At 50.7% G+C, this 25147-nt stretch overlaps 11 protein-coding genes across 11 annotated transcripts; 4 read left to right on the forward strand and 7 right to left on the reverse strand.

Moving 5' to 3' along the window:
- Positions 1-96: 96 nt before the first annotated feature.
- On the reverse strand, positions 97-603 carry PtrM4_145780 (uncharacterized protein; the record flags this gene model as incomplete). Its single annotated transcript, XM_001938924.1, has 2 exons — positions 97-415; positions 464-603. The coding sequence occupies 2 exons, from the start codon at positions 601-603 to the stop codon at positions 97-99; spliced, it is 459 nt and encodes a 152-aa protein (XP_001938959.1).
- Positions 604-952: 349 nt separating this feature from the next.
- PtrM4_145790 (uncharacterized protein) lies at positions 953-1549 on the forward strand (the record flags this gene model as incomplete). Its single annotated transcript, XM_001938923.1, has 1 exon — positions 953-1549. The coding sequence occupies one exon, from the start codon at positions 953-955 to the stop codon at positions 1547-1549; it is 597 nt and encodes a 198-aa protein (XP_001938958.1).
- A 3419-nt stretch (positions 1550-4968) lies between these two features.
- On the reverse strand, positions 4969-6704 carry PtrM4_145800 (uncharacterized protein; the record flags this gene model as incomplete). The annotated part of the gene is made up of 2 exons (XM_066109833.1): positions 4969-4981; positions 5032-6704. The coding sequence occupies 2 exons, from the start codon at positions 6702-6704 to the stop codon at positions 4969-4971; spliced, it is 1686 nt and encodes a 561-aa protein (XP_065959816.1).
- Positions 6705-6983: 279 nt separating this feature from the next.
- On the reverse strand, positions 6984-7409 carry PtrM4_145810 (uncharacterized protein; the record flags this gene model as incomplete). Its single annotated transcript, XM_066109834.1, has 1 exon — positions 6984-7409. The coding sequence occupies one exon, from the start codon at positions 7407-7409 to the stop codon at positions 6984-6986; it is 426 nt and encodes a 141-aa protein (XP_065959817.1).
- Positions 7410-7720: 311 nt separating this feature from the next.
- Positions 7721-10696, reverse strand: PtrM4_145820 (uncharacterized protein; the record flags this gene model as incomplete). The annotated part of the gene is made up of 1 exon (XM_066109835.1): positions 7721-10696. One exon carries the CDS (start codon positions 10694-10696, stop codon positions 7721-7723), a length of 2976 nt encoding a protein of 991 aa, XP_065959818.1.
- A 617-nt stretch (positions 10697-11313) lies between these two features.
- On the reverse strand, positions 11314-13765 carry PtrM4_145830 (uncharacterized protein; the record flags this gene model as incomplete). The annotated part of the gene is made up of 6 exons (XM_066109836.1): positions 11314-11319; positions 11377-11794; positions 11879-12398; positions 12565-12751; positions 13275-13681; positions 13732-13765. 6 exons carry the CDS (start codon positions 13763-13765, stop codon positions 11314-11316), a joined length of 1572 nt encoding a protein of 523 aa, XP_065959819.1.
- Positions 13766-14265: 500 nt separating this feature from the next.
- PtrM4_145840 (Cast multi-domain protein) lies at positions 14266-15945 on the forward strand (the record flags this gene model as incomplete). The annotated part of the gene is made up of 1 exon (XM_066109837.1): positions 14266-15945. The coding sequence occupies one exon, from the start codon at positions 14266-14268 to the stop codon at positions 15943-15945; it is 1680 nt and encodes a 559-aa protein (XP_065959820.1).
- Positions 15946-16093: 148 nt separating this feature from the next.
- Positions 16094-16825, forward strand: PtrM4_145850 (Myosin-tail-1 multi-domain protein; the record flags this gene model as incomplete). The annotated part of the gene is made up of 1 exon (XM_066109838.1): positions 16094-16825. One exon carries the CDS (start codon positions 16094-16096, stop codon positions 16823-16825), a length of 732 nt encoding a protein of 243 aa, XP_065959821.1.
- Positions 16826-18026: 1201 nt separating this feature from the next.
- PtrM4_145860 (Trichoplein domain containing protein) lies at positions 18027-19229 on the reverse strand (the record flags this gene model as incomplete). The annotated part of the gene is made up of 3 exons (XM_066109839.1): positions 18027-18307; positions 18401-18616; positions 18701-19229. The coding sequence occupies 3 exons, from the start codon at positions 19227-19229 to the stop codon at positions 18027-18029; spliced, it is 1026 nt and encodes a 341-aa protein (XP_065959822.1).
- A 2216-nt stretch (positions 19230-21445) lies between these two features.
- Positions 21446-21886, reverse strand: PtrM4_145870 (uncharacterized protein; the record flags this gene model as incomplete). Its single annotated transcript, XM_066109840.1, has 1 exon — positions 21446-21886. One exon carries the CDS (start codon positions 21884-21886, stop codon positions 21446-21448), a length of 441 nt encoding a protein of 146 aa, XP_065959823.1.
- A 416-nt stretch (positions 21887-22302) lies between these two features.
- PtrM4_145880 (Dimer-Tnp-hAT domain containing protein) lies at positions 22303-24855 on the forward strand (the record flags this gene model as incomplete). Its single annotated transcript, XM_066109841.1, has 1 exon — positions 22303-24855. The coding sequence occupies one exon, from the start codon at positions 22303-22305 to the stop codon at positions 24853-24855; it is 2553 nt and encodes an 850-aa protein (XP_065959824.1).
- Positions 24856-25147: the final 292 nt, after the last annotated feature.

Raw genomic sequence — 25147 nt, forward strand, 5'->3', positions numbered from 1 at the left:
ACTGCCTCCATCTCGTCGACTTGGCGTTGCATCGAAGCCTTTTCTTTCTCCAGCTGCAAAATGCGTTCTTATAGTTCGAAATTTCTCTTCTCCATCTCATCGGCTTTGTTGGTCATGTCGCTGACCTGGTGCGCGTCCGGCGATCTGCTCATACAAGGCTAGCTGTGCCTTTTCCTTGTTTGTGTTCTCTTTCACGAGCTCGTTCTTCTCTTGAATGCCCTTGGCGTATAACAATTGGTAGTTGGCGAGTGCGAGGTTGGTATCGTAGAAGTATTGGTATGCATTACTGGTCTCCTTGGCCATCACTGTGGCCTTGTGCAATTCGACCTTATCTGTCTGGAGCTGCGCAATGTGCGCCAACAGCTGGGCCGCGGGATCTTCCGGCATCATTCCAGAAGCAGCAGGCTCGATGTTACTTCGGACACCTTGGTGATGTTTTCTTCAAATAGGCTGTCATACTAACGATAGAGACGATGGAGACGACGCCATAGCTGCCTCTTCCCTGGAAGTGTCTGTGGGTGGGATGTCTTTCATATCGACGTTGCTAGGCTGGTGCATTAGGCGCGGGTCACGCGAGCGGTCGTATGTGTTGTTCGAGGTCATGGTATGGCAAACGACGGGGTGCTTGCGGGAGATGGGCGAGGTTCTTGAAGGTAATTGAAGAGGTTCTTATAACGTGGTCGAACAGATTCTGCGTGATGTTTCGCGAAAGTGGGCGCGAGAAAAGCTTTTGTTTACCAACATGCTCCCAATGCGGTGTGTCTGCAACCGTAGTAGCGGATCGCGCGTCACCTCGAATTCTGCTACTCCCAACACACGAAGCACCTAGAAGAAAATTCCTTATGCTCTGAACCCAATACCCGCTCGTCTACAACAGGGTCAATAACGGGCACCTTTCGTTTCTCATATCGATCTGCAGCCACCCGATCTCAACTCAAACACATCCAATACCATGCCACACGGAAGCCTACTTCGCCACATGTTCAAGCATGGCCGGCACGCGAGAAACAGGTCCGAGACAGGTGTCCCTCTTCTCAGCGCGCCCGAAAAGCCAGCTCCCGCCGCCGAAGTTTCTAAAGCTTTGCCACCCATCCCACGACGGTCTATTTCCCCCGAGAAGCGCTTTGTTGAAGTCCTCCCCGAGATCACAGAAGAGTCTAGTTCTGAGAACAGTACACCTGATACATCGCCTCTGCGCCCTGTATCTACTACCTCGGACACGGCATCTATCATCACAGTGATTGCAGCACAATCCCCCAGCATCGATGCCTCTGCCGTTTCAGATCGCGAGATCATCTACGCATCCATTGATGAGGCTAACGACGCAACGAATGCGCATCTTCGTACACTGGGAACGACGCTCGCGCTGCTTGAAGCGTTGGAGGGGTTCAGTCCGACGGTCGCGGTGCTGTTGCGCGAGTTCAAGGAGAAGAAAAGGGAGTGTGAGGCGAAGTTGGAGGAGCTGGAGCGCTTCGAGGAGGGAGTTGATGGATTAGTCCTTGCTGATGAGGTCAAGAGGGGGCATGGTTATGGGAAGGCGAGGGCTTGAGGGAAGGGTGGGCGATATGGAGAATGGGAATAGGAATTGAAGATCGGTCACAGGCATCTGGCGCTCACCTCGTGGGATAAAGTTTGGAGATAACATGGGATGTATTATATGGAGTTGAAGAGCTGAGTAAACACGTGTTTTTTCGTGGCTTACAAAAGTCCACGGTATAATTCTCAATGTCAAAATGGCTGCTGCAACAATAAAAGATATGAGTCAACAAGTTTCAATTGATTTTTTTGGGATATTATGAGCATGTTCGGGTCCTTTTTCTGTCAAGATAATGTTGCCTGTGAGGATACAACATAATCCACCATGTGACAATGGGAAAAGCCATTGTGTCTGCTACCTCGCATATGACTATCAGCATAAAAGACATTAGATCATAAAAGCCTTGCTACTTGACAAGTACCGTGGCAGATGCCATTCTCACCACATATATATCCCAGCCAAAAGAGGGAAGATGCGCTTTTGTCTCACGGTGTTAGAAAAGAGGGGACAATGTATCATGGACTTGTATCGACGCCGTTCGCATCGAGCCTGCTGAGTGCTGAGTCATCGTTGGGTGCCTGAGTGCAGCTATGTCGCACTCCCCATGAAGATGCTTGTTACCGCCTAGGTACGTATTCACCCTCTTTTCTGCACGTCCAAGATCTAGATGTCACTATTTCGCGCATCGGAAGACCTGGCGATGTTTCATTCACGTGGAAACTGTCCGGATGTCGTCGAGTGCACAAGGCATGGGAACCATGGCATGCAAGTCTGTGGCCCCACAAGGATGCGGCGGGTGCACCTGCGTTGATGCAACGACAGATCGTTGATGCTAGTATTAACATGCGCTACCTACGGGAATTAGCTGCGTCGGAAAGAGGCTGAATGCCTTGTGAGAGGTTGCGCGGGGGTGCCTTGTAAGGTGGGTTTGCATGCTGGTGGGTGTTGAGGCTGCGAGGACCTGAAGCTACCTTACAATGACAATGCACCGGTTGTGAGGCATGAGGCTACACGGTGGGCCGATAGGAGAAGAGAGGCTAAGAAGCAGTTTCTTGCCTGTGTGTTCCTTGCGCGTTCTGTCCTCAGCTGCTCACTGCGTGGGAAGAGCGAAAGCTGTTCTTGAGACTCCATCTATAGAACACTGTCTTTTGTTGGCTGGTCATCTTCCATAAGTCAAGGTTGTACTTTCCTGGTGCTCTTAATATTGCATTCATACTGCCGGAAATGCGACAGAGTCCGTCCGCTGGAGACTACCAACAATGTGTCCGCTCGGGCGCTCGGAGACGGTGTACATGGTGAGACCTTTCGTACAACTTGAAGATTTCTGCAGCTTCCGGAAGCATAGCCGAGAAGGGGATTGGTGACAGATAGCGTGCGCCTTACAAGCTTGAAAGAGTATGAGGTGACGCGCTGTAGTGACAGCTTAGCGACTGTATACTATGTCGGGGTAAAGCCAATCATGAAACTTGGCAGGGTGACGTCGCAACCATTAAAGGCAGTCTCGTAAGCACCAGACGAACATACGAGCGACGCAGTGAGCAATGTACTTATTCCAGTTAGTGCTACAAACTCCCATCAAACAAAAAGAGCATACAACAAGAGCCCTAGGAGGAAGCCCGTCAAACGGAGTCCAAGTAGGTGATTCGTGGATTCATATCTAGGTGGGTGACCACGAGACGACACTAGCGAACATCCTCTTGAATCTTTTTTTCGCGGTTTTTTTCAAGATATTTTTTCTTTTTAGCACCTCTTAATATAAAAAGTAATATGCGTAGAAAGGAGCGCTTACTATAGTTCTAATCTTTACATCTTTTATTAGTTATATATACTCTAAAAACAAAGTTATTGATATAATATACGTATATTATACCTATTCACATTAACTAATCCTGTTTGAATTAAGTGAACTTCATTCTCTTCCTCGAGTCATCTGCTCCCTGTTCCTCGCATGTCTTCCTAGCCATGAACTGAATATCACCCAAAACTTCCTCCATCCGTTCAATCTGACTGTCGCTACGCTTCAACTGGCTACTGTGGTAGAGGGATAGCCTCAATAGTCAGAAGAGAGGCTGCCGACCCGCAATCGGTAGAGAGTAGAGAACAAGAAGGTATCCGAACAATAAACGGTAGTATTAAGAATGGTGTACGATAACTGTCGAGCTCCTCTACGCGGAGTCGTCCTAAAATACTCAACCCTAGCGCCGATTACCTAACGCCGAACACGTGACAAGCTACTACACCACATTTTCCTCCCCAGCCTCCAGCTTGGTCCCCTCAAGCTGCCGAATGCCTCTCAAAACTATCCGACCCGCTTTCGACGACTCCTCCGACTGTCTCGCGATGCCTGCCGCAACCTGCAACCATGCTGCCTTCCTGACAAACACTCGCGTTTGCTCCTCCACCTCCGAAGCGCTCTTAACTAGTCCAGGCCAGAGGTTCTTGTTGAAAGTCCCTCCGCAAGCCCACCGCTGCCTTCAACTGCTCTCTCACCTTACAACCACGGCAGCGATCGCCTCTCTTCTTCCCCAATAGCTGCTCGGTGATGCTAACCTCCCCAGCCTCTTCTGTCTCCCTTACTCTGTGTCGCTGTCCCGCGCGCTATCCGGAGGCGCCGGCTTTGCCCTCCCCTTCTTGAACCTTCCACGATATTTCCTCGGTTTATCCCTCCGACTATCGTTCGCCTGTCTTGCTCTCCTTCGCGGTCCTCCCCAGCCTGAACATCTCTTGTCTGGTCAGCTCTTGGCGTCGCTTGCCTTTGTCTTGGCGCCGTAGGCCTTGCCATTGGCAATCTCTCGGTCTCGGGATACAACCGCAAGCGCCCTCGCAGCAGGCTATCTTCTAGCTCCTCCGGCAGTTCTTCGAATTTCTTTAGGCGATCAGCCCGAGTTGTATTCGGAAAAGCAACCTCATTTAGATCCTCTAGCCGGTAGTACCCTTTATCTGCCTGCGCCTCCCGAACTCTGTATGGACCTCTCCACCTGTCATCGAGCTTCCTATCCGAGCTCTTGTCGATGGACTTAATCGCGTCCCAAACTAAAACTAGGTCTCCTACTTGAAAGGGCTTCGGCACGTCCTTCTTAGCGTTGCGGCTCTCCACAGCTTCTCTCCGAAGTCTTCTCGTACGTTGGACTGCTTCTTCCAGGTTCTCTCTGCGGAATTGCAGCTGCGTAGCTCTCACCGCAAGAAGATCGGCATGGCTCCGAACTTCGCTCCACGGTAGGCTTTGCCACGTTGGCACTACAAGTTCAATCGGAAGGACCGGATTTTGACCAAGCACCAACTGCGCAGGTGAGAACCCGAGCGGTCTTCGTAGCGACACTCTCTCGGCCCACGTTATTGCTGACAAGTTGTCTATCCACAAGCCCGGCATCTTTGCCAGCCCATGGATAAAGCCTTGATGACCTCTTTCGATAAGCCCTTGCGCGCGCGAGTTATACGCGGAGGCTTGAACCCGGTGAATACCAAAGAGCGTAGCCAGCGACTGGACTACTGACTTGTTCTCGGTTCCGCCGTCTACCGAAATCCTTTCGGGCACACCCCAACGACAGCAGATCTCTTCAAAGATAAACTTCGCAACTGAATCGGAACTTGCTGTCGAGAGCGCACGAGTCTCTGGCCAGCCCGAAAGATACTCTCTTGCAACTAGCAGGTAGGTCCTGCCGCGTACCCTCGGCATGTGCGTAATGTCGACTGTCCACCAAGACCACATTGCCCGAGAGTATGTCGAGTTAAGCTCTGCTTCTTTCCGAGTGCCTCTCATCGTCTGGCAGACCTTGCAAGGCCCGAGCTGCTTCGCTACCTGTCTGTACATGCCGTCCCACCAATACCGCTGACATACAGCTCCGAACGTCGTCTGGATCCCTTTATGGCCTAACCGCTCGTGGATTTCCTGGATTAACGCTGCCTGTAGGTCTTCTCCGTCTACCACTCGGCGGACTGGCATAGCCTTGGTAGCTTTCCTAAACAGGTGTCGGTCTCGCACGAAGAAGCGCGCCGCATTCTTTGTCCACTTTCGCCGTTCTTGACCCCGAAGCCCATCTGGTCTCTTCAACGTCCGCAGGAACACCGCAATCTCCTCCGACTTCTCATCGTACTCCTCTGTGAGCAGCTTCCCAATCGTCTCTTCAGTAGCCATAACTAAATTTATCTCCTCATACCTGTTTAGCACCCGATCGATAAACGGCTCTAGGTCATCCTCGTCTTCCTTTGGCGGCGTCCACCCCTCAGGCTGCGGATACCTCGATAGAGCATCGGGGATAACATTCTTCTTTCCTGGCACGTGGACAATCTCGAATTCCCACTGAAGGATAGTCGCAAGCCACCTATTCATCACAGAGCCTGGCAAATCTGGAGACGACCGATTGAGCTGCGCAATTAGCACCTTTGCGTCTGTTTCCACTCGGAAGGGGTGTCCATAAAGGTGGACCTGAAAGACCTTCAGCGCCCAAACAAGCGCTTTACACTCGAGCTTTGTGGAGTGGAGCTTCGACTCTGCTTCGGACCACAGCGTGCTTTCAAACCTTATTGTGTGGCGACGGCCATCCGGACCAACTTGCTCCAAGTGAGCCCCTGCCCCGCGAACTGAGGCGTCCACGCCGACAATCAAAAGACCGCCCCGATAGTTAATCGCCACAAGCGCTGGCGGAGAGGTAATCGCTTCCTTCAGAATCTTCATCGCATGCCTCTGCTCGTCTCCCCAAATCCACCTAGCGTCCTTTCGAAGGAGCACGAAGAGCGGCTCTGCTTTCAGCGAGAAACAAAAGATCCATTGCCGATAGTAGACAACGATGCCAACAAACTGTCGGACCTCTTTTACGGTTCGGCACTCCGGCCACTCAAGGATCTTTCGGACCTTATCCTTCGCAGGATGGCGACCGTTCTTGTCAACTTCATACCCTACAATAGCCATTCGGGGAACTCCCCACCACGACTTCTTTCCTGAGACTGTGGCCTCGGCCCGAGCGATGTCCGTAAGGACCTTATCCATCTGCAAAGCATGTTCGAGAACAAACCGACGCACACCATCGAAAGCTTCCTCTCCTCCGTAGTCGTCTCGAGGCCCTGCCACTACAATGTCATCTACAAAAGGCGCTGTCTCCGGAAGGTGATCGTGGAGGATCTTCATCACCGCCCGAACAAAGACCGCCACAGAGTTTGTCGCGCCCATCGGGAGCGTGCACTGTCGGTATAGTCCGTTTGGCGTCTGAAAGGCTGTCATGTCCCTACTAGACGTGTGCAATGGTATCTGGTCATAACCCGAAAACAGATCAAACAGAGCGTAAGTCCTCCTGTTTGCGAACCTCTCCGAGAACTCATCAGCAGATGGCGGGATATAGGCGTCCCTTAAAGTCACGGCGTTGTATCGTACAGCATTGTTAATGAACCGAAAGTCCTCTGGTTTAACTGGTCGCTCAATCTTCGGAACAAGAAAGTACTTATTGCGGTACTACCCGTCGCCATGCTCGAATGTCCCTCGTTCTGCCCGTACGTCCACCATCGCGTTCACAATCGGCACAAGCTTCTTTGGTAACGGAAAGTTCTTCTCTTGCCACGCGGTGTGCGGAATAGTCCGAATCTTGTACGGAGGCTGTACATCTTCGTGGATTTGCGACATGTGCTGAAACTCCCACGCCAGCGCATCCTCTCGCTGGAACATAAGCTGTTGGATTAAGTGAACCTCATTCGGACGGAGATCTTCGCCAATATTCATCTTTCGAAGACGCTCCGGGTTTAACCGATGCCCTCTCGGAAACGTTGCTGTACGGACATAGAAAAGGTGATCAAATGGGCTAATGTCCGGTCCTCTGAGTGCTATTCGAGCGGCTTGACGAGCTATTGCGCGCTCCTTCCAGTCCTTACGCCCGAGATCCATCGGTGCGTCTTCTCTCGGTATGTCCACAGGCTTTACTTTATCGGCGACTCTCTTGTACAGGGTATTTACTTCCCCCGATAACCTGTCACGCGACAGACGAAACTGCTGCCTTACTATCTCCTCGAAGGACCTCTGCTCCTCCGCTGACAACACCTGCCCCGACTTTCCCCCTTCCCGGCGGTCCAGCTCTTCCCCGAACAACCATCTGTACTCAGGCATGCGCGCAAACCAGCGCGCTACCCGCATGTCACTCGGTATAAGTTCTGGGCAATACTCCTCCGCCGAGCACACTTCCCCAGTAAGCGCGCTCGCTATCCTTTTCCCTGATGCTCAATCGACGCCGCGTTGGCTGTAGGCGCTGGGTCACACCCTATAAAAGAAACTTCACGCCGACCGTCCATCGACTTGATGTAGCAAAGTGTCCGACCAACAGTGTCGAACTGTATCTGGAGACGCGCCGTTGCGCACCATGGTGTCCCAAGAAGAATTGCTCTCCGTAAACGTCTCACAATCCGAAAGTGCGTTGGCACTATAATCCCTCCAACTGCAATTGGAACCGAATAAGCTGTGCCTACAAAGGGGTCCATCCCTCCATCGGCGGTTATCATGCCCTGCTGCAATTCGGGAGGCAGACCCGACTGATCTAGCTCAGTAATGTAGACATTCAGCGCTCTCGCTGTCGAAAGCCGCATAACGTTCAGCTGCGAGCCCGTGTCAATAAGCGCTCGACCCATACCACCGTGGAGAGACACCCAGCATGTCGGCAACTGTCCTTTCACCGAATACCGCTGCTGCTGTAACTCGCCCTTTAGTCGCGCTTCGGAGGGCATTCTCGATTGCGCTTCGACGTAGCCGTCTTCCTCGTCACTAATCTCGTAGTTTTGGAAATCGTGGAGCTCATTGGCTTCCCCGACTCCCACTCGGTCAATTTTTCGGCTGCGATCCATCTTCGGACACAGCTGCGTCAGAATACCTTTCGTAATAACCTCCGGTTGAGAGCTCTCAGTCTCCACCACACAAGTATCTCCAGAACCCCAGTCATATAATCGCTGGACTGCCTCTTCTATCGAACCATCTTCATCACTATCAGCTTTTTCGTCATCAGATTTATTATTATTAGCTTGTTGGATCTCCATTGTCTCTCCTGAGCGCGTTTCGTCAACCTGAAAGTGCACACGCGGCCTACGCGCTTCCTCGAGTGCTTTGGTCACTGCCGCAGCTACTTCGGGAGACGCTAATAAATCGAGCTGCCGGATCCCGCGGACTTCCTGGTTTAACATTGCCTTTGCAAGTACCGTCGGTGCTGTGTTCTGGGCCATCGCCGCAAGGTCTTCGGTCGTCGGTATGGTCACAGGTGCGAAGGCTCGAGAGGCTTTCGGAACAGGCGCTGGTGCAGGTATAACATCGTGGTCCACTGTGGCGCTCCGACTGTCTCTCTCGCGCGTCCCGTTGCTTATCGGAGTGTCAAGACGTTGTTGAACCTGAGTTTCAGGCACCTGGGAGTCGTCGATCTCTACTTGGGCTCTATGCCTTAGCACCTCTGGCTCCTCTTCGACGTCCATGTCTTCATAGCTGCTCGCGGTCCGACTGCTCTTCATCCGAGGCATGCCTGGCTTCTTACCAAGGCGAGCTTCACGCTCCCGCTGTTCTTTCGCCAGTCGACCAGCCTTCGTGCGCCCATCTATGGCGTTGACTTCCGAGTCGTCTTCGGGGTGCAGTACTCTACAAGACACGGTTTCAAGGAACTGCGCAGCTGACCGAAGGGCCATCGTTTGCCTCGCCATCAGCTCCGCTTCCTCGCTTGACTCTACTGTGTAGCTCTCGCCGCTGTTACCAGTCTTTTCAACCTTAATAGGCCTTCCTGCTGCGTCGAACCAATTTGGGAGAACTTCTTGCATGGGCCGCTTTAGTTGGTCATCGGTCACCTTGAAACGCTCCTTTAAAGACTGAAGTAGCCACTCGAGAACCTCACTCCCAAAGGGTTTCGGCGCAATGCCTCCGCCAGGGAACATGCCCCAGATGTCTGTCGGGTAGGGTCCGAAGTAGTACCGGACTTGCTTCCAGCCATTCGGTTGCTCCTCGCTCCGGGTGTGGCACCACCGATTACTCTTCAGAAGGTTCTGGTCCGGACAATTCGCGATAATGTGCCCTTCTCTGCCACAGCACCTGCAGCGAGCACGCTGCGGCTCTCGGTTGCCTGCGTAATGTACGCCTGCCTGCGGGTTGACTATTGGTGGGTAGATTGACTTGAAGCTCCCGTCATTGCGTTCTAGTATCTCCGTGCTTACCCGGTGGGGTCTTAGCACAAGCTGCTTGTAGGCCTCTGCGTAATTCTCTGGCTTAGCGAACAGTCTTCGGATCCCAATATTGCCCTCAGCCATCTCGTTGAACTGTTCTATAGTCATCGACAGTCCTTGGAAACGCTGGATTAGATCCTCCACAGCCTGATCAACTTTCGGAGCAGCTGCCTTGTCGGGCTGAGCAGCAATTGGAAGGATCCCCGGAACACTCTGCCGAGGGGCTTCTGAAGGTCTCTTGAATGTCGGGATAGACTCTTCTACTACTCCTGCATCGCGGCGGGCTAGTCTCCGGCTTGTCGAACTGTAGTCAGAGTATAGGGCACTCAACCCCTCCTCTTGCGCTTGGTGCTCACGGACAAACTGGTAGATCTTCTCAATCTTGAACGAGGTGACGTCGTCTAGACGCGGCCGATCATCCTTCGGCATGTGGTGCATTACTCGCTCCATGTCCTCTATAGCCAGGCCCCGGAAGAAGAAGTGTCCTTTCTCAAGCTTTGCGACTTGTCCTCGGCTCTCCGCAGCTGCAAAGTAGGTCACAAAGTTCTGGTAATATTCGACAATTCGGACCGCAGGTTGTCGTCGCTGCACCTCCTTCACGTAGTTTTCGATGAACGCTCGGGTACCTCTCTGCCGAAATTCATCCTGCCCCGCATACAGCTCTCGAAGCTCCTCCTTGTACTCCTGGTAGCTCTCTATCCCATAGTAGCTTGGCAACTTTCGGATAAACGCCTTATACTTTTGTGTGCAGAAGTATGGTAGCTGCTTCTTCCGAAGCTCCTCTGGCCAGCCCACTCGATCAGCTTCGAAGTCGTACTCGTCTAAGAACTCTGAAATGTTCTCTCCATCAAAGCGTGGCGCGTGCACATCGTGAGGCTCTAGCTTGCCTAGGTACTGACGATAAGAGTCACGGGCTGCAGGTTGTCCAGGCTCTGCCATTAGGATTGACACAGGCTCCTCGCTCTGTGCTGAAGACGTCTCGGACGGCATATTATTCGATAAAAGAGACCTGCTCTGACTGTGTCTTGGACACTAAACGTTATTCCTCTTCTCTTGTTCTGAATACAGATCCGCTGCTTCCGGACTCCCGATTGCCTCTCTGAGACAGGTTCCTTCCCTCTCTTCCGATGTCCCTTCACCGCCTTGGTGAAAGTGCCTCCTTAGCACTGGGCGTTACGCTCTCGCCTACTCCTATTCGGCTGTACGTTGTGCCGGTTCTGCAGTCCTTCTGCAGGTTACCACACCGCTCCGCTGACACCGTAGAGACTCCCCGAGAGTTCCGCCGCCTTGGCAAACTTTATCGAGAAGCGCTCAGAGTTCAATGGGGTCCCCGAAAACTCGTCGTGGGTCTCTGCCCCTCCGACTTCTCCTCGAAAACAGGTAAAACAAAGAGGTTTCTCTACTACTCCACCGATAGACCGTCGTGTCCCCCTGGTTAGGTCACCAAAAATGTGGTAGAGGGATAGCCTCAATAGTCAGAAGAGAGGCTGCCGACCCGCAATCGGTAGAGAGTAGAGAACAAGAAGGTATCCGAACAATAAACGGTAGTATTAAGAATGGTGTACGATAACTGTCGAGCTCCTCTACGCGGAGTCGTCCTAAAATACTCAACCCTAGCGCCGATTACCTAACGCCGAACACGTGACAAGCTACTACACCACACTACATACATCCTCATGAACTCTCTTCAGTTTATGTAGCTCATTCTTGTGAACATCCTTAAGTTCCTGGATTTTATCTTTGTGAACCTTCTTGAGTTGCTGCAGCTCCTCTATCATCGCTCGGAGCTGACTGTGTACGTCTTCCTTGCCGCCCGTAGGCTCTTCTCCGCTTACATACAGTTCGTCATTGCGGTATTTTTTAACAGTAGGAAGTTGCGATGAAAGTGGCACCTTAAAGGCATATGTGTTCAACGGAGAGGCAGAATGAGCTGGACTAGCTGTGCTCGCTTCCTTGGTAGAGGACGATGCGATTGCGATTTTGGCATCGGCGGAGACGGCTATGGACGGGTAGCTGTCTTCTAACGAGATCGAATCACGCGGAGGCTTGCATTTCGCCATTGTAGTCGCCGGGGTGTCCTCTTTGGCACTGGAATTTAGTGCCATCCTGATGAGCCTCGCTCGTCGCTCGTCGCTTCTCGCTGCTTTGGCGCGCACCCTCTCTCGCTTCAACAGAGGTGCTGGGTCTTCTCGGTCCTTGTAGAAATCTTCCATAATCGGATGCTTCATGTTCGGCCTAATCGGCTTCGTCTTGTCTTCAGTGGGCTCCAGAATCCCGGCAAGAATAAGGTAAACTTGCTCGTTCATATCGGGGCGGATTTGATATCCTTGAATAGGCTTATGGCCTTGCGAGGTCCAGTGTACTTCAGGAACGTATGTGGCATGACATTCGCGCCCAGCGTGATATCCAGTCTTGCATACTTTGCATTCTTCATCGCACTCGCGAAGAGTTTTGGTATGTTTCGGCTTCCAACACGACAAACACTTGTTTTTCTCTCGCCAATCGAATTTTCCAAACAAGCGTTCCAACTGCATAAAGTCGAAGTACGGGCCTGGCGGGGGCAGGTAATCTTCAGGAGGCCTAGAAAGGCGCTTCACCGGTTGGACGCGCTTGATCTCGGGACCGTTCTCGTCTCTGTTGACTTGCATGATGTAATCTGAGTTTGAGAGCTCTTCGGAGAAGGGTAGGCGATCTGTAAAATAGCCATAGTCAGCAGAGTTCATCATGCGAAGCAGGCGGCTGTAGTCTTCTAGGCAAGATTCGGAATGCGATAGCAGACGCAAACTCTCCTGTAAACGCATTCAAAAACCTTGTCTGTTACAGAAGAAGAAAGAAAGGTGCTGCTAGAGTATACATACAACTGGTCTCGGCGTACGAGCCATAGCCTACAGCGGACTGTGCGGACTGTCGGGGTGTCTTTTTTGCGTACATCGCGGCTATGAGTTGCGCGGCCATTCTGGACGGCAACAATGTCGATGAACTGTTATCGAGGTAGCTCTGTGTATTGCGACGAAAGAAGCCCTGTGGAATTTCGATCGTGGGGAACTGTGATCGTCAGGAATTGGCGATTGCAATTTCTCCCGTGTAACAAGGGTCTAGAGACTCACTTTCACTCTTCGCAAGGAAAATTTTCACAGCTATGTAAACATACGTGGACCCTTGAAAACTGCAGAATAGGTTGCTGGACAATCTTGAAAGCGGTACCTATACTGCAATCCTTCGAATGCAACAAGCCACTATGACCTAATCCTCAATTGCGGTAGTTCCTGTACGTGAAATATATGGAAACACAATTTGTTGTGTCGGCCAACTCTCTTATTATAATGTTGTGGCACATAATTGTGTCGCACGAAATAGGTCGTGTTAGACTCATGGGAGATGTAATTTTTCGTACGGCACAGATACTTCACAGTGCCAGTGATGTTTCGCGCGTACTTGGGACTGATACCAAGTATGTATTGGGAGTCTAGGTGCCGCCGTCGACAATATTGGGACCCTCATGTCTACATAAAAGGATCTTGGACAGCTGGACTATGAGACGGATCGACCGTGTTTTGGGGTTGCGCACCTGGTCTCGTGGACCGAGGTGGTCTATCGACTGCCCGGTCTTGGACAGCTGGACTGGCCGTGTTCTGGTGCTGTGCTGGTCTCGTAGGTCGAGGTGGTCTTGGACAGCTGGACCGTGAGATAGACCGACCATGTTCTGGATCTGTGCAGTTGGTCTGAATTCTTCCTGTTCTGAACCCGTGGCCTGGTATGATCTCTCTGGTCGAGGTGGCCTGATCTCTTCCTCGCCATATACAACCATTTCCTGATTTGGTCTGCTAGGTCGAGGTGGCCTGAGCTCTTCCTTATCGAAGTTGTCGTCATTGGTGCCGTCGTCGTCGGACTCTCTATCAGTATCAGGATCATTGGCGAGACGGGGACGCTGATGTGGCCTGGCTGTCTCATCCTGGTTCGCCGCTGCACCTAGTACTTTGAATTCTGTTCGTTGCATCGGGGACAGCCCATTCTGTGCGCGGTACCATTCCCGCGTGTCATGAAGAAGTTCTCGAGCATTTTTGCAGTTTCGAGGACATGACCCAAATGATCCATGAGAGGCCTGTGTGGCACGCCATAGTAGTCGTAGTTGACAACGGTAACATGATTTCATTTCCATCTTAGATTATCTGGCGGCTTTTTTCTATAAAATGCCATGTGCTAGACAACAATTCGTATGCGTCAAGTTGCGGTTCTGCTCGCTGCTGCGTTCCGATTATGGATGGTAGCTTTGTAACCACGTGACTAGAGTCACATGATATCCTATTGTAGCAGGCACTGCCCGGTGGGCAAATGCACTTACCTCTGAGCCGAGAGCTCTTGTGCAGATACATCAAAACACGACAATAGATAGCAATACAATTGTTGATCCACAGCCTCCACCCGACACTGCTCACGCAGTTACAAGCTTCCTTAACAACTGTGGACCTCTCATGTCAATGTCTGCCGTCCGACTCTTTCCCTCTCCACGACACACCGAAAATATGTCGCACAGTCCTGGGTAAGTCTCTCAGCACAGTATGAACCTTTTACATCTCCGGCTCGCAACAGCCACCAGTGCTATCGAGCTACCAGAACCCGCTGCACTCCAGCCACCCAAGCGAATCGCCCGAGCAAAAGTGAAAAAGCTTTCAGCAAGTATCGAAGGCCTGGATGAGGAAACTTCAAGACTTCAGAAAGTTGGTAGCGATAAACAGAAGGTCTTCGATGTTTTGCACGCTGAGCAAACATGGGAAGACAAGGTGCGGCTAGATATGGACGCACAAAAGCAGAAGATGTCACAGTATCGTGCAACTATTCGAGATTTACAAAAGCGTCCCACGGCCAAGCAGTGGAAAGAAGCAACATCGAGAATCGATACTCTCAGACAACGGCCCACAACAGAAACCCTCCGACCCGCAGCCACAGCCGCGACCGATCCCATCCAGAGAGATCTGGACACACGTATACAAGAGTGCGAGAGGCTGAAGAAGCGGCCAACAAAAGCAGATCTGAAAGATGCTGTCGCAAAAGCAGAGCTTCCATTAGAAGATACAATCCGACAGCTCAAGAAAAGATCTATACTCAGTTATCTAGATGACTCTGTAAACTCAGCGAAAGAGCCACTAGAGGCTCAGATCAAGGAGCTCGAGAAGCGGCCAACAGATGAAAATCTAGCAGAAGATATTAAGAAGGCGAAACAGTCGTTACAAGATACGACATCTAAGCTCGAAAAGCGTCCTACGCAACAGGCCCTCACAGAAGCTGTCGCGGCAGCAAAAGAGCTAGAAAAGCGGCCAACGGATAAGCATCTAGCAGAAGCTGTTGAACAGGCGAAACGGTCGTTACAATATACAATTTCTAAGCTCGAGAGCCGGCCTACGCAACGGGACCTTGCTGTCGCTGTCGCAGCAGCAGAAGGGCCGTTGCAGGTCAGGATTGATAGGCTCGATCAGGATCTCTCACACGCTGTCGCAGCTCATGGGAGACTACAGGGCGATATTGACCGGCTCAGTAAGAGGCCTACACAGACAATGGTCCAAAAGGCTATCGATGAGGCAACCCTACCGCTGCGAAACCAGAACGGCGGCCTCCAGACACAACTCGACGAGCCAAGAGCATCGGTCGTGCGTCTCGAACAGCGCCCAACTCAACAAGATCTTGACGCGGCAGTCAATACCGCCACCAAGCCACTGCAAGAACAGAAAGGCAATCTCGAATCTCAATCAGGTGAGATGCGAAGTGAACTTGACATATCCGGGAATTTAGTCACAACGACCCAGGATATGCTGAAGAAAGAGCAAGAAAGCCATCGCACGACCCAGATGGATCTCGATGATAAGATTCAACGTCTTGAACAGACAAAGAAAGAACACAAAGATGAGGTGGCGTTACTCAAAGGCAACACCTCCAAAAAGGAACAGGAGTTGGCCAGTCTCCAGCTGGACATCTCCACCAAGAGCCAGGAGTTGACGAAACTCAAGCTAGACGTTTCCATCAAGGATCAGGATTTGACGAAACTCAATCTGGATGCACGCCAGAAAGCAGAAGATCAAGCAAAACAGGATCAGGCTGCATCCGAGCAGATTTCTTCATTGAAAGATGAGGTCCAAGCTGTCGAGAAGACCCGTGACGAACAAACACAGGAGAAGACCACCAAGATTGACTTGCATCCGGGAACTAGAAGCCAGCTTGGAAAGAGCACAGCAGGAACTCTCTAGCGACAAGGCCAGCGCAGATGGTAAAATATCCCAGCTACGCCGAGAATCACAACGTCGCGCTGCAACTCTCTACAATCTGTATTCAGTTGCAGAAACGGGTCGCAAGGGGGCGCGGCGATGGGTCAAGATCAGCTTCCTTTCACTTTACATGATCTGCGGTCAAAAGAATGACATCTTATCGGGTGTCTCACGTATACTTCGGACCAAGCAAGCCGAGACCTCTATGCTTCTGACCGAAAAAGAACATCTCCAGAAAACTAATGACGATCTCAATGAGAGATTCTCGAAGTCCAACAACGAGTTGGAATCTGTCAAGAAGTCGCTGAGTACGGCAGAAACGCAGCTACAGGACAACCAAGCAGAGTCAATTCGTCTCACCAGCAAGGCTAAAGCCGACGTGAAGCTGCTACAGGACGACCTTGCTGGGTTACAGAACCAGTTACAGACGAAAAAAACAGAAATCAACAAGCTCCAAGCCGACCTGCAAGAGTCGACCAAAGCTGCGGGCCTCGAGCTTGAACAAGCTCGAGAAGATGCAAGGTTCGGCGATGAAAAAGCCAAGAAAGCTCAAGAAGGACTGCAGGTGATCGTTCAAGATCTGGAAAGCCAGCTTAAGCAAACAAGAGCGGATAGAGATGACGAAAAAGCCATGCATCTTCAACTCCAGGCCGAACTACACAAATCTATCGGCAATCTTCAAACTGTGATCACACTGGATGGTGTACAGAACGAACAAGACCAAGACGCCGCATGGCAATTGAACTCGAGGCTACAGAAAACCATGGACACTGTCCAGGCTGAGCTTACGCAGACAAAAGCCGACTTCCAAACAGCTACCGCCCAGATTGAACAGCTTAATACGGACTTGGAGAACGCTTAAGAACAATGCGAAACGGCAAAGAAGTATGAGACCTGTGCTCGGCAGCTCGATCAATCGCGTATTGATATGCTCGAGCTGCTGTATGCTCATTTCAAATTCGATGAGCCGTACAACACTCGGGCCCATTTCGAGAATGATTACGACAATGGGATCGAAGCGGCGACTGCATTTCACCTGGAAACCATGAGAGAAGTCCTGGAATGCAAAGAAAGTATGTTGCTCACAGCCGAAGAGGATTGCGACAAGCTTCAGGCGGCGCTAGAACAAGCAACAGCTACGTTCAACAGAATCTCCACTGAGATGTCCGAGGAGTCAAATGCGCGTGCGGCCCAACGATAGACAGCTACTACAGTCGCATACTACTCATGCAGAAAGATATCGATTTAGGACATGAACGCCTTGACACATCAGTTAATACCAACGCCAAGTTGTTCGCACACATCGAAGCACTACAACAGAACTCCGACCAGATGACCACTGCGTTTAACAATGTCGTGGAATTCGTTGAGGGAAAGATTCGGGAGGGGGAATTATCATAGCTCGGCGTATCAATGTGCGGACCAAAGGGACTCATGTTGCTCACGTGTGGGATACACGTGGCGCTTGATTAATGAGGCACGTTAGACATGTGGACCAATAGCGTTCGCATAGCTATCGTGTTGATCGTATGTGTGCAAATGCATGTATGATTTCCTCGTATATAGTATTCAGACTTTTCAATCAGATATCTAAACCAATAAAAGCTTGAACAAGTCCCACTGCAACGAATCTATGATGAATGACGTTGATGCCGAGATTAAGACATCATCTCAGCGACCAAAACGGGATCTGAGAGTCATGGAGGGCTTGTAAATAACTTCATCCATAGGTATCACGAAGCAGCGCGCCTGAACATCCCTCGGGATATGTCAAATGGGCGCTAAACCACAATCAACCAATCAAGGTACCGAGATTAACAATCTCAGCCCACTCAAAAACGTGGAACAAGTTAATCACGAGCTTCATGTTTGGTGCACACAGCACAAAGGACAAGCAAATTTATCATAATCATGACTGATGTAACTAATTTCTTATTGTGTCTATATACTGTCTACATAGTCGGTCCTTAGGATCCAACCATGGCACCGCTAAAATCATTGCCAGCACAATCGGTCCTTGAGATCCAATCATGCATATTACTGCGAGATTGCACACCAAACTTTCATTCCCGTTCTATCGCTTCCTCTTGTTCCTGGATGTCCTTTTCTTGTTCCTGGATGTCCTTTTGCGTAGCGGTCATACGTTCCCAGAAGGCTTCATCGTGGCGCACCTTAGCGGCCCGCATTTCTGGGTCTGTGCACATGTCTTGTGTTTGACGCTGCACCGCACGCAAATCCTGTATCGCTTTCTCGATCTTTCCATCTTTTGTACGTTCATCTCTTGTAAGATTTTCGACACGCTGCTTGCGTTCCTGAACGAGCTTTTCCATGCGCGACAACTGTTCTGCATGGTTTTTTTGTTCTGAGAGCAAGTGCTGTTTGTATTTTGGGATACACTCGTCCAGTTCTTATATCAATTGCTGTGCGTATCTGGGACTCTCTTCTCGAATCTTGCGGAACCGAAGCCATGCTCCGTCTGTTATAGCGGTTGCTGAATGTACGCTGAGGCCTGCGGGTGCGATATTGAAGCCGATGTCACTGTTGAAGTAACTTTCTGTCAAACGGGCGAACAGCTCCTTCCCGAGTTTGCACTCGTCGACGCTGATTGGGTATCCGATAACGTATGTTTTCCACTTGAATATGGGCTTGTTATCTGGGTGTCAAAATTTGAGTCGACAAATATCTTCAAATAAGGACTCTAGAAAGCTTGTGTTTCCTGAATCGTGTTGCTTGGTACGGGCGCCTTCCTTCTCTGTGTATTTGATATACTTGAACATGTGCGGAAACGGTATGTCTTGCGTATGATCGTCGCCTTCGTTGAGTAGTCCTTCCAATGCTCCGCAAAAGGTCGCGATGATCTCCACACCCCGTGCGCTGCCCGCGAGAAAATAGTGGCGGCCGTGGGTGATATCTTCCTCGTCGGAGCGGTTGGCCCGAGACTCGTTGTCGATGCGAAGACATAGCTTGGCATGGTCTGGGTCTCCTGATATGTACTGTCGCGTACAAGCGATGATCGTTCGAAATTGTCTTGGTGTAGGAGAGTCGCCAATGTCGCTGATAAAACACCGTACGTAGAAGGCAGGACTGTTGTTCCCTTTCGATCTTAGAGCCCAAGTGCTGATAGGTGGAGGTCTCGATTTCGTGCTCACAGCTTTGAGATAATCATCGAAAAGGGCGTCGTCGAAGTAGGCCCGTAATCGGCTGTGCGATTGGTCTCCCACTTCGACTTTCTGGGGCAGGGTGCCATCTAGAAGTGCCTGCAGCATTACTCTTGGCACATCTGCAAGGATGCAACTACCGTTGTGCCTCCACCAACTGATTGATCGCAAATTCTCATCTTGACCATCAGGGAACGGGTGCAGTGCTCTTTTGGAATCCACGAAAGCGGCGTCAACTACCGCGCTGTACCCAAACTCTTGAAGCAGCGTTGAGTATTCAAATTAAAGCTCTTCTATCTCTTTACGGGCGGACACCATATGTCCTTCTTGCAGGGGTAATAGAACTGAGTTGCGGTAGATTCGCTGTGTGAGGGTATCATAAATCAGATTCCGATATTCCGACGCAGCTATGCTACCTTCCGGGACTGATTCTGGAGGTAATGATGAGATTCTTTCGCTGGGTTTATGCTCGCTGTCTGTGTTCTGGTTGTATCTGTCGTTGCTTCGCATTCGAGCATAGTGTGAAGGGTTGGTATGTAAAGGGTTAAAGTCGATCGCGTTCGGTTTCGGAGGAACCATTGTGAGCGTGATGAAGAAGTGAAGAAAGGACAGCTTGATTTATGGTTGCTGGTAGGGATACTCCATGGGTAGCTGATATGCCCCCTGGTATAGCGGCGGATACGGCGGCTGATATGGTGGCTGATATGGCGGCTGGTAAGGATACTGAATGGGCGGCTGGTATGGTTGCTGCATGGGCGGCGACATTGGCTGTTGATACGGCTGTTGAACAGGTTGCTGGTATTGCTGCTGGTATACCTGGGGCTGCGTTAGCTGGATGCTTTCAAGCTCTCGTATTGGATCCTACTGGTATGACTGGTCTTTCTGGTCTTACTGGTCTTATCTGGTGTGGAAATTGTGAAGGAATTGGCTTGTCAGGGCCAAGGGGGTGCCGATCTTGAGAAGCCATGCTACACAACGGTTACACAATACCATACAGAATAATTGAGGTACTCGCCTTTTGTTTAAAATCGTGAGGAAAAGCAGCAGGGTGCGGGAGGTAAACGATGTTTATGCCGGCTGGTGCCAAGCCGCTAGCGTATGAGCAACGGCCGCACACCATCGAGCTTGGGAAGGTGCGAGGGAAGAAATTGAGAGACTTAGCATAGAAACAGACACCATGTCAAGTATGAAATCAAGTCTTCCGCCGATGATTTTCCTGATCTACTATAGCGCAGTCGCTTGTTCCACAAACTTCAAACATTTGAAATCATGTCCCCTTGAAAGACTACAACTACCACATTTCCTTGAGCTTTACGCACCTAGTTAAATCATAGACTTCTTCAGTTAAGAGGGCCAGGTCAGTATCGTTTCGAGCAATCCTCCACACACGTAGTCTGCTCGCAACCGACTGCGGAGCAATCAGTTAGCAGACCCTCCGACTGTTTCAGCTCCAAAGACAAGACCAATAACACATTCTCTGAACAGCTGTTGACATCAAGGACACAACTATTTCATACGTAGTTATTCTGAAGACCTGAACTTTTGCTTGCTCGCTACACCAGATGCTGATGTGAACGAAAGAATAGTCCTTGGACAAAACTGGTGTTCTGCTTGCCATCACTAGAAGTACTTTCGAAGATGAGCTCCAGAGATGCAGCCATATCTATTATCAAGCATTTCCCCACGACCCAGAGATTGTGACGTTCCTTGTCCTCCCTAGACCCTAGTGGTAATGCCAAGTTGCCAAATAAGATGATCGTTGATCAGTGGGTTGATCTATTGCATCCGAAACATCGACCTCTACAGTATAACCATCGAGGATATGTCTTATCTAGGCCGCTTCAGCAGCTTCTGTCAAGTTTCCGACTCTGAAAAGGGGATGCTCGTGGCAGTCGAAAACTTCATCGCGAGCGAGTCACGGATGTCTGAGGGTTCCATGAGCAACAAGGTATTCGAGCCTCCGGCATTCATAAGCTCGATGTCACACACTTTAACCACTAGTCTGATGTTGCGGGCGCAGTAATTCATAAATGTCTTCCATTAAAAGTATCGCAAGATCGAAAGCCTCCCTCGAAGATTTCTTTTTTTTTACTTTCTTAGGCTATGCCCTGCTTCTGTTTATGACTCCAAGACTCCCATGTGACCATCATTATTGTACAAAAATATCCAAAACTTTTCTTTATCGCTGTGAAAACGGTCCTGCAAGGTGAACTAGTGCTCGAACCTTACACGCTTTCGGCCTGTTGTGCCAGCAGTACCTTCGAGCTCTGCAATACGAGCATCCCTTGCGACTAAGGCTTCCCGGGCATTATCGAGTTCCTTCATTAGCGGCTAATCTTGGCAGTTTGGCCCTCTATCTTGCCATCTTTTCCTTCCAATCTGCCAGCTTGTTCTTGTACCATTGCGGAAAGCTCTTCGATGCTGGGAACGGAGGCGCTTGTTGTCGGATCGGAAGTTTGTCCATCGTTCTTTGCCGAATGATACGTGTCACGTTGAACGGGGAGTGCCGGCTTCTTGAATATCGTCGCGGTCATGTCGGGCACAGGGTGCGACGTGGATGATTCGCCTTGTGAAGGCCCCGATTCTGTCTCGGTTTGTCGAGCTCGCTGTGACCCCTTTGGCTGCGTGGTATTCCCCACCACTGGCCATGTAACCGTTCCTGACGTGTAATGGGGTGCGGCTATACCGCGATAGGTTTCCTTGATGAGGGGATGGTAACGATTGACCCGAATTTGCTGGACGGTCGTGGTGATCAGACTTGTCATTAAGCAAACGCGTTTGAATAGTTTGTTTGATTTGCTTGACTATAAGCAAATTAAACAAACCAAACGCTGCCTATAGAAATATACAAACAAATCAAACGTACGATCGAAATTTGTTTAGTTTGTTTGACTGTTTGACTAATATTACATAGCGAGCTGTTCTATAGATGATGTCCTAAGGTGCTTTAAGATCGACTTTAATGATGTTTTTGAGATAGCGGAGGTAGCAATTTCGCGATAGTTTTCTTGTGTTGCATCTAGCTTAGTCATCATATAACTACACGAGCGTCGCTAGCCGTCGATGACCGCTATCTTATATCCCATCTCCCATCTTCTATATCGCTGTTAGCCATCTTTTGCAGCTACACTACCGTCTCTACAGCACGTTTTAGTGTTTCTCGTTGCCCAACACGCCGAAAATGCCGCTTCGTAACCTAAAACGCGCCGCCGAGGGCACCCCCGGCCCCCACGGCCCCCACAAGCGCGCCAAAACAGCTAAAGGCAGTGCATCGCAGCCTATCCTGATGGACGATTCGCAGCCTGAGCTGTCTATCCGCACCTCGCCACGTAAAGCCCTAGCTGCTGCAGCAAGCCAGGCCACCGAAGACGCGCCGTTCGAGTCGCAGTTGCGCGACGCTATACCAGAAGCTACTATACAACCGCCGGCCGAGGGTAGTAGGGCTGCTACGGAGGCTACAAGTGAGGCTATCGAAGGCGGGGATGATACTGGCTTTGATGACGAGTTTACGGACAACTTTGACGGCATTGATTGGAAGCGTTTACCGCGTTTTACGAAGCCGCTGCGTACGTTGAAGCGCAACAAAAGTTGGGTATATCAGTACGGTTACCGCGTTGCCTCTCTCCGTGAGCCTCATCGTACGTTCTTTGTTTGCAAATACTGCCATCATCGTAAGATCTTTTGCGCCTATCCAGAGGTTACAAAGTCGACCAGTAACGCTATCAACCACCTCGCGCAGAAGCTACTTGGCCACGGCTACGATCGCAAGGGCAAACTGGATTCGATTACACTACCGCGAGGCCAAACGACGCTTAAGATGATGACCGAGGGCGGTGTCGATGTACCTCAAGGCGTCGCTAACGAGCTCGGAAACTTCGACGTACAGCGCTTTCGATACGCCGCTGTTACGTGGCTTGTCGACAATAACCACCCTCTCCGCGAGTTCGAAACGCCTGCGTTTAGGCAGATGATAGAGTTTGCCAACCCGGAGGCAGCTGACGCGCTGTGGGTAAGTCACAACAGTGTAGCTAGCTTCGTGATGAGGCTGTATCGCTATATGGAGCCGCAGGTTGTTCAGATGCTCTCGTCGGCTATTAGTAAAATCCATATAAGCTTCGATGGCTGGACGACAAAAGGCGGCAAGCGCGGCTTCTTTGGAGTTGTTGCTCATTTTGCTGACGCCGACGGCACTATCAGGGACCTACCTATCGCGCTGCCTCAGCTTACGGGCGCCCACACGGGCGAGAGGATAGCTGAAGTTGTTGGCAATATAATCGATGTCTTCGGTATAACACGTAGCCAGCTTGGGTACTTTGTGCTCGACAACGCGTACGCTAACGACACCGCCGTCACCAAACTCGCCCAACGCTTTGAATTTACAGCAAGCCATCACCGCCTCCGCTGCGGCCCTCACACACTTAACTTAGTCGGACAGATGATTATCTTCGGCTTTGATAAGGACGCGTACGATAATGATCAGGACGAGCACAAAACAGAGGCAGCCTACCTACAAGAATGGCGGCAGCAAGGTCCGCTTGGTGTACTAATCGATATCATCAACTACATCCAAACACCGCAACAACACGATCTTTTTGCCGATTGCCAGCGCCGTGTTAACGCTAAGGCTCCCGACCAAAAGCAGGAAATACTCGAGCCGGTAAAGCCAGTCGTCACGCGCTGGAACAGCTTTCACGACACCTTTGTACGCGCCGCAAAACTCCATAACGCCGTTGATGAGTACGCCCAAAGCCACATCGAAAGGACGATGGGCGCCGACGCGTACGCGCGTAGCCGTAACAATAAGCTCACTAAAGTACCAGCTTGGATGAGATCTAATGGGCTTACGGCTGACGATTGGGCGGTAATAACCCAGTATATATCAGTGTTGGAGCCGCTAAAGGAGGCGACAAAACGGCTTGAAGCTCGCGGTAAAGCTGGCCGTTTCGGCGCGATATACGAGGTTATACCTGTCTTCGAAGCTGTACTTGCCGTGTACGAGCAGCTACTTAAAAACCACGAAAGCGTCGACTATAATGCCAATAGCGCGCCAGAAGATCACCTTCCTATCAACCTACGCGCAGCTTGGGCAAAGCTTAACGCGTATTACACTAAGCTCGACGAATCACCCACATACTTTGCCGCTACCTGCCTCCACCCATACTACAAGAACTACTGTGAGAACAGCTGGCGCGACAAACCGAGCTGGCTTGAGGCAAACAACGCTGGGTTGAAACAACTTTGGGCGTTCTATAAGCCGCAAATACAGCGCCAAAGTCGCCCACCAGTGCGGCTCTCAAGCGGTATCAACGACGCCATCAACGCGCTCGTTAATGCGGAGCCTTATGGCATTGTTGAGGTGACAGAGATGGATGAGCTGGAGCGTTGGCGACGGTTTGAACTCCGCTGGACGCAGGAGCAGTTCGAACAAGGTAGTAATCCTGTTAGCTATTGGATAAGCCTACGCCCAAAGTATCCTAACCTAGCGCGTATGGCGATCGATATATTAACAATACCAGCCTCAAGTTGTGAGTGCGAGCGGCTGTTCAGCGAGCTCGGTGATTTATTAGAGCCAAGGCGACGCAAAATTGGGTCACAACTGCTTGCAGCAATACAGTGTATACGAAGCTGGCGCGACGCTGGCTTTAAGCCTCCATCTGATTACAACTCAGGCGATGTAACTGACGCTGAGGTAGCTGCAATATACGAAATATGCAAGTGGGACAGCGAAGCTTAGTAATATATACGATATACGATTAGATCAGCACCTAAACAGTATCAAATCTATCAAACTTTCAAACAAACGGCCTCCTAAAACACTATCAAACTAAACAACTCAAATACAATCTTAAGTTTTGTACAAACAAATCAAATCAGCGTCCAAAGTTTGTTTGATTTGCTTAATGACAAGTCTGGTGGTGATGCTGAGGAGAATTCCGGCCTTGAAGAGGTATGCCAGCTCCCTAACTACTGGGCGCAGACGGATGGCGCGAGTGGGTGTGTGGCCGCGCTGTTTCCACCAGACATAC

This window comes from Pyrenophora tritici-repentis, chromosome 9 (assembly GCF_003171515.1).
Source record: "Pyrenophora tritici-repentis strain M4 chromosome 9, whole genome shotgun sequence".
Lineage (NCBI taxonomy): Eukaryota > Fungi > Ascomycota > Dothideomycetes > Pleosporales > Pleosporaceae > Pyrenophora > Pyrenophora tritici-repentis.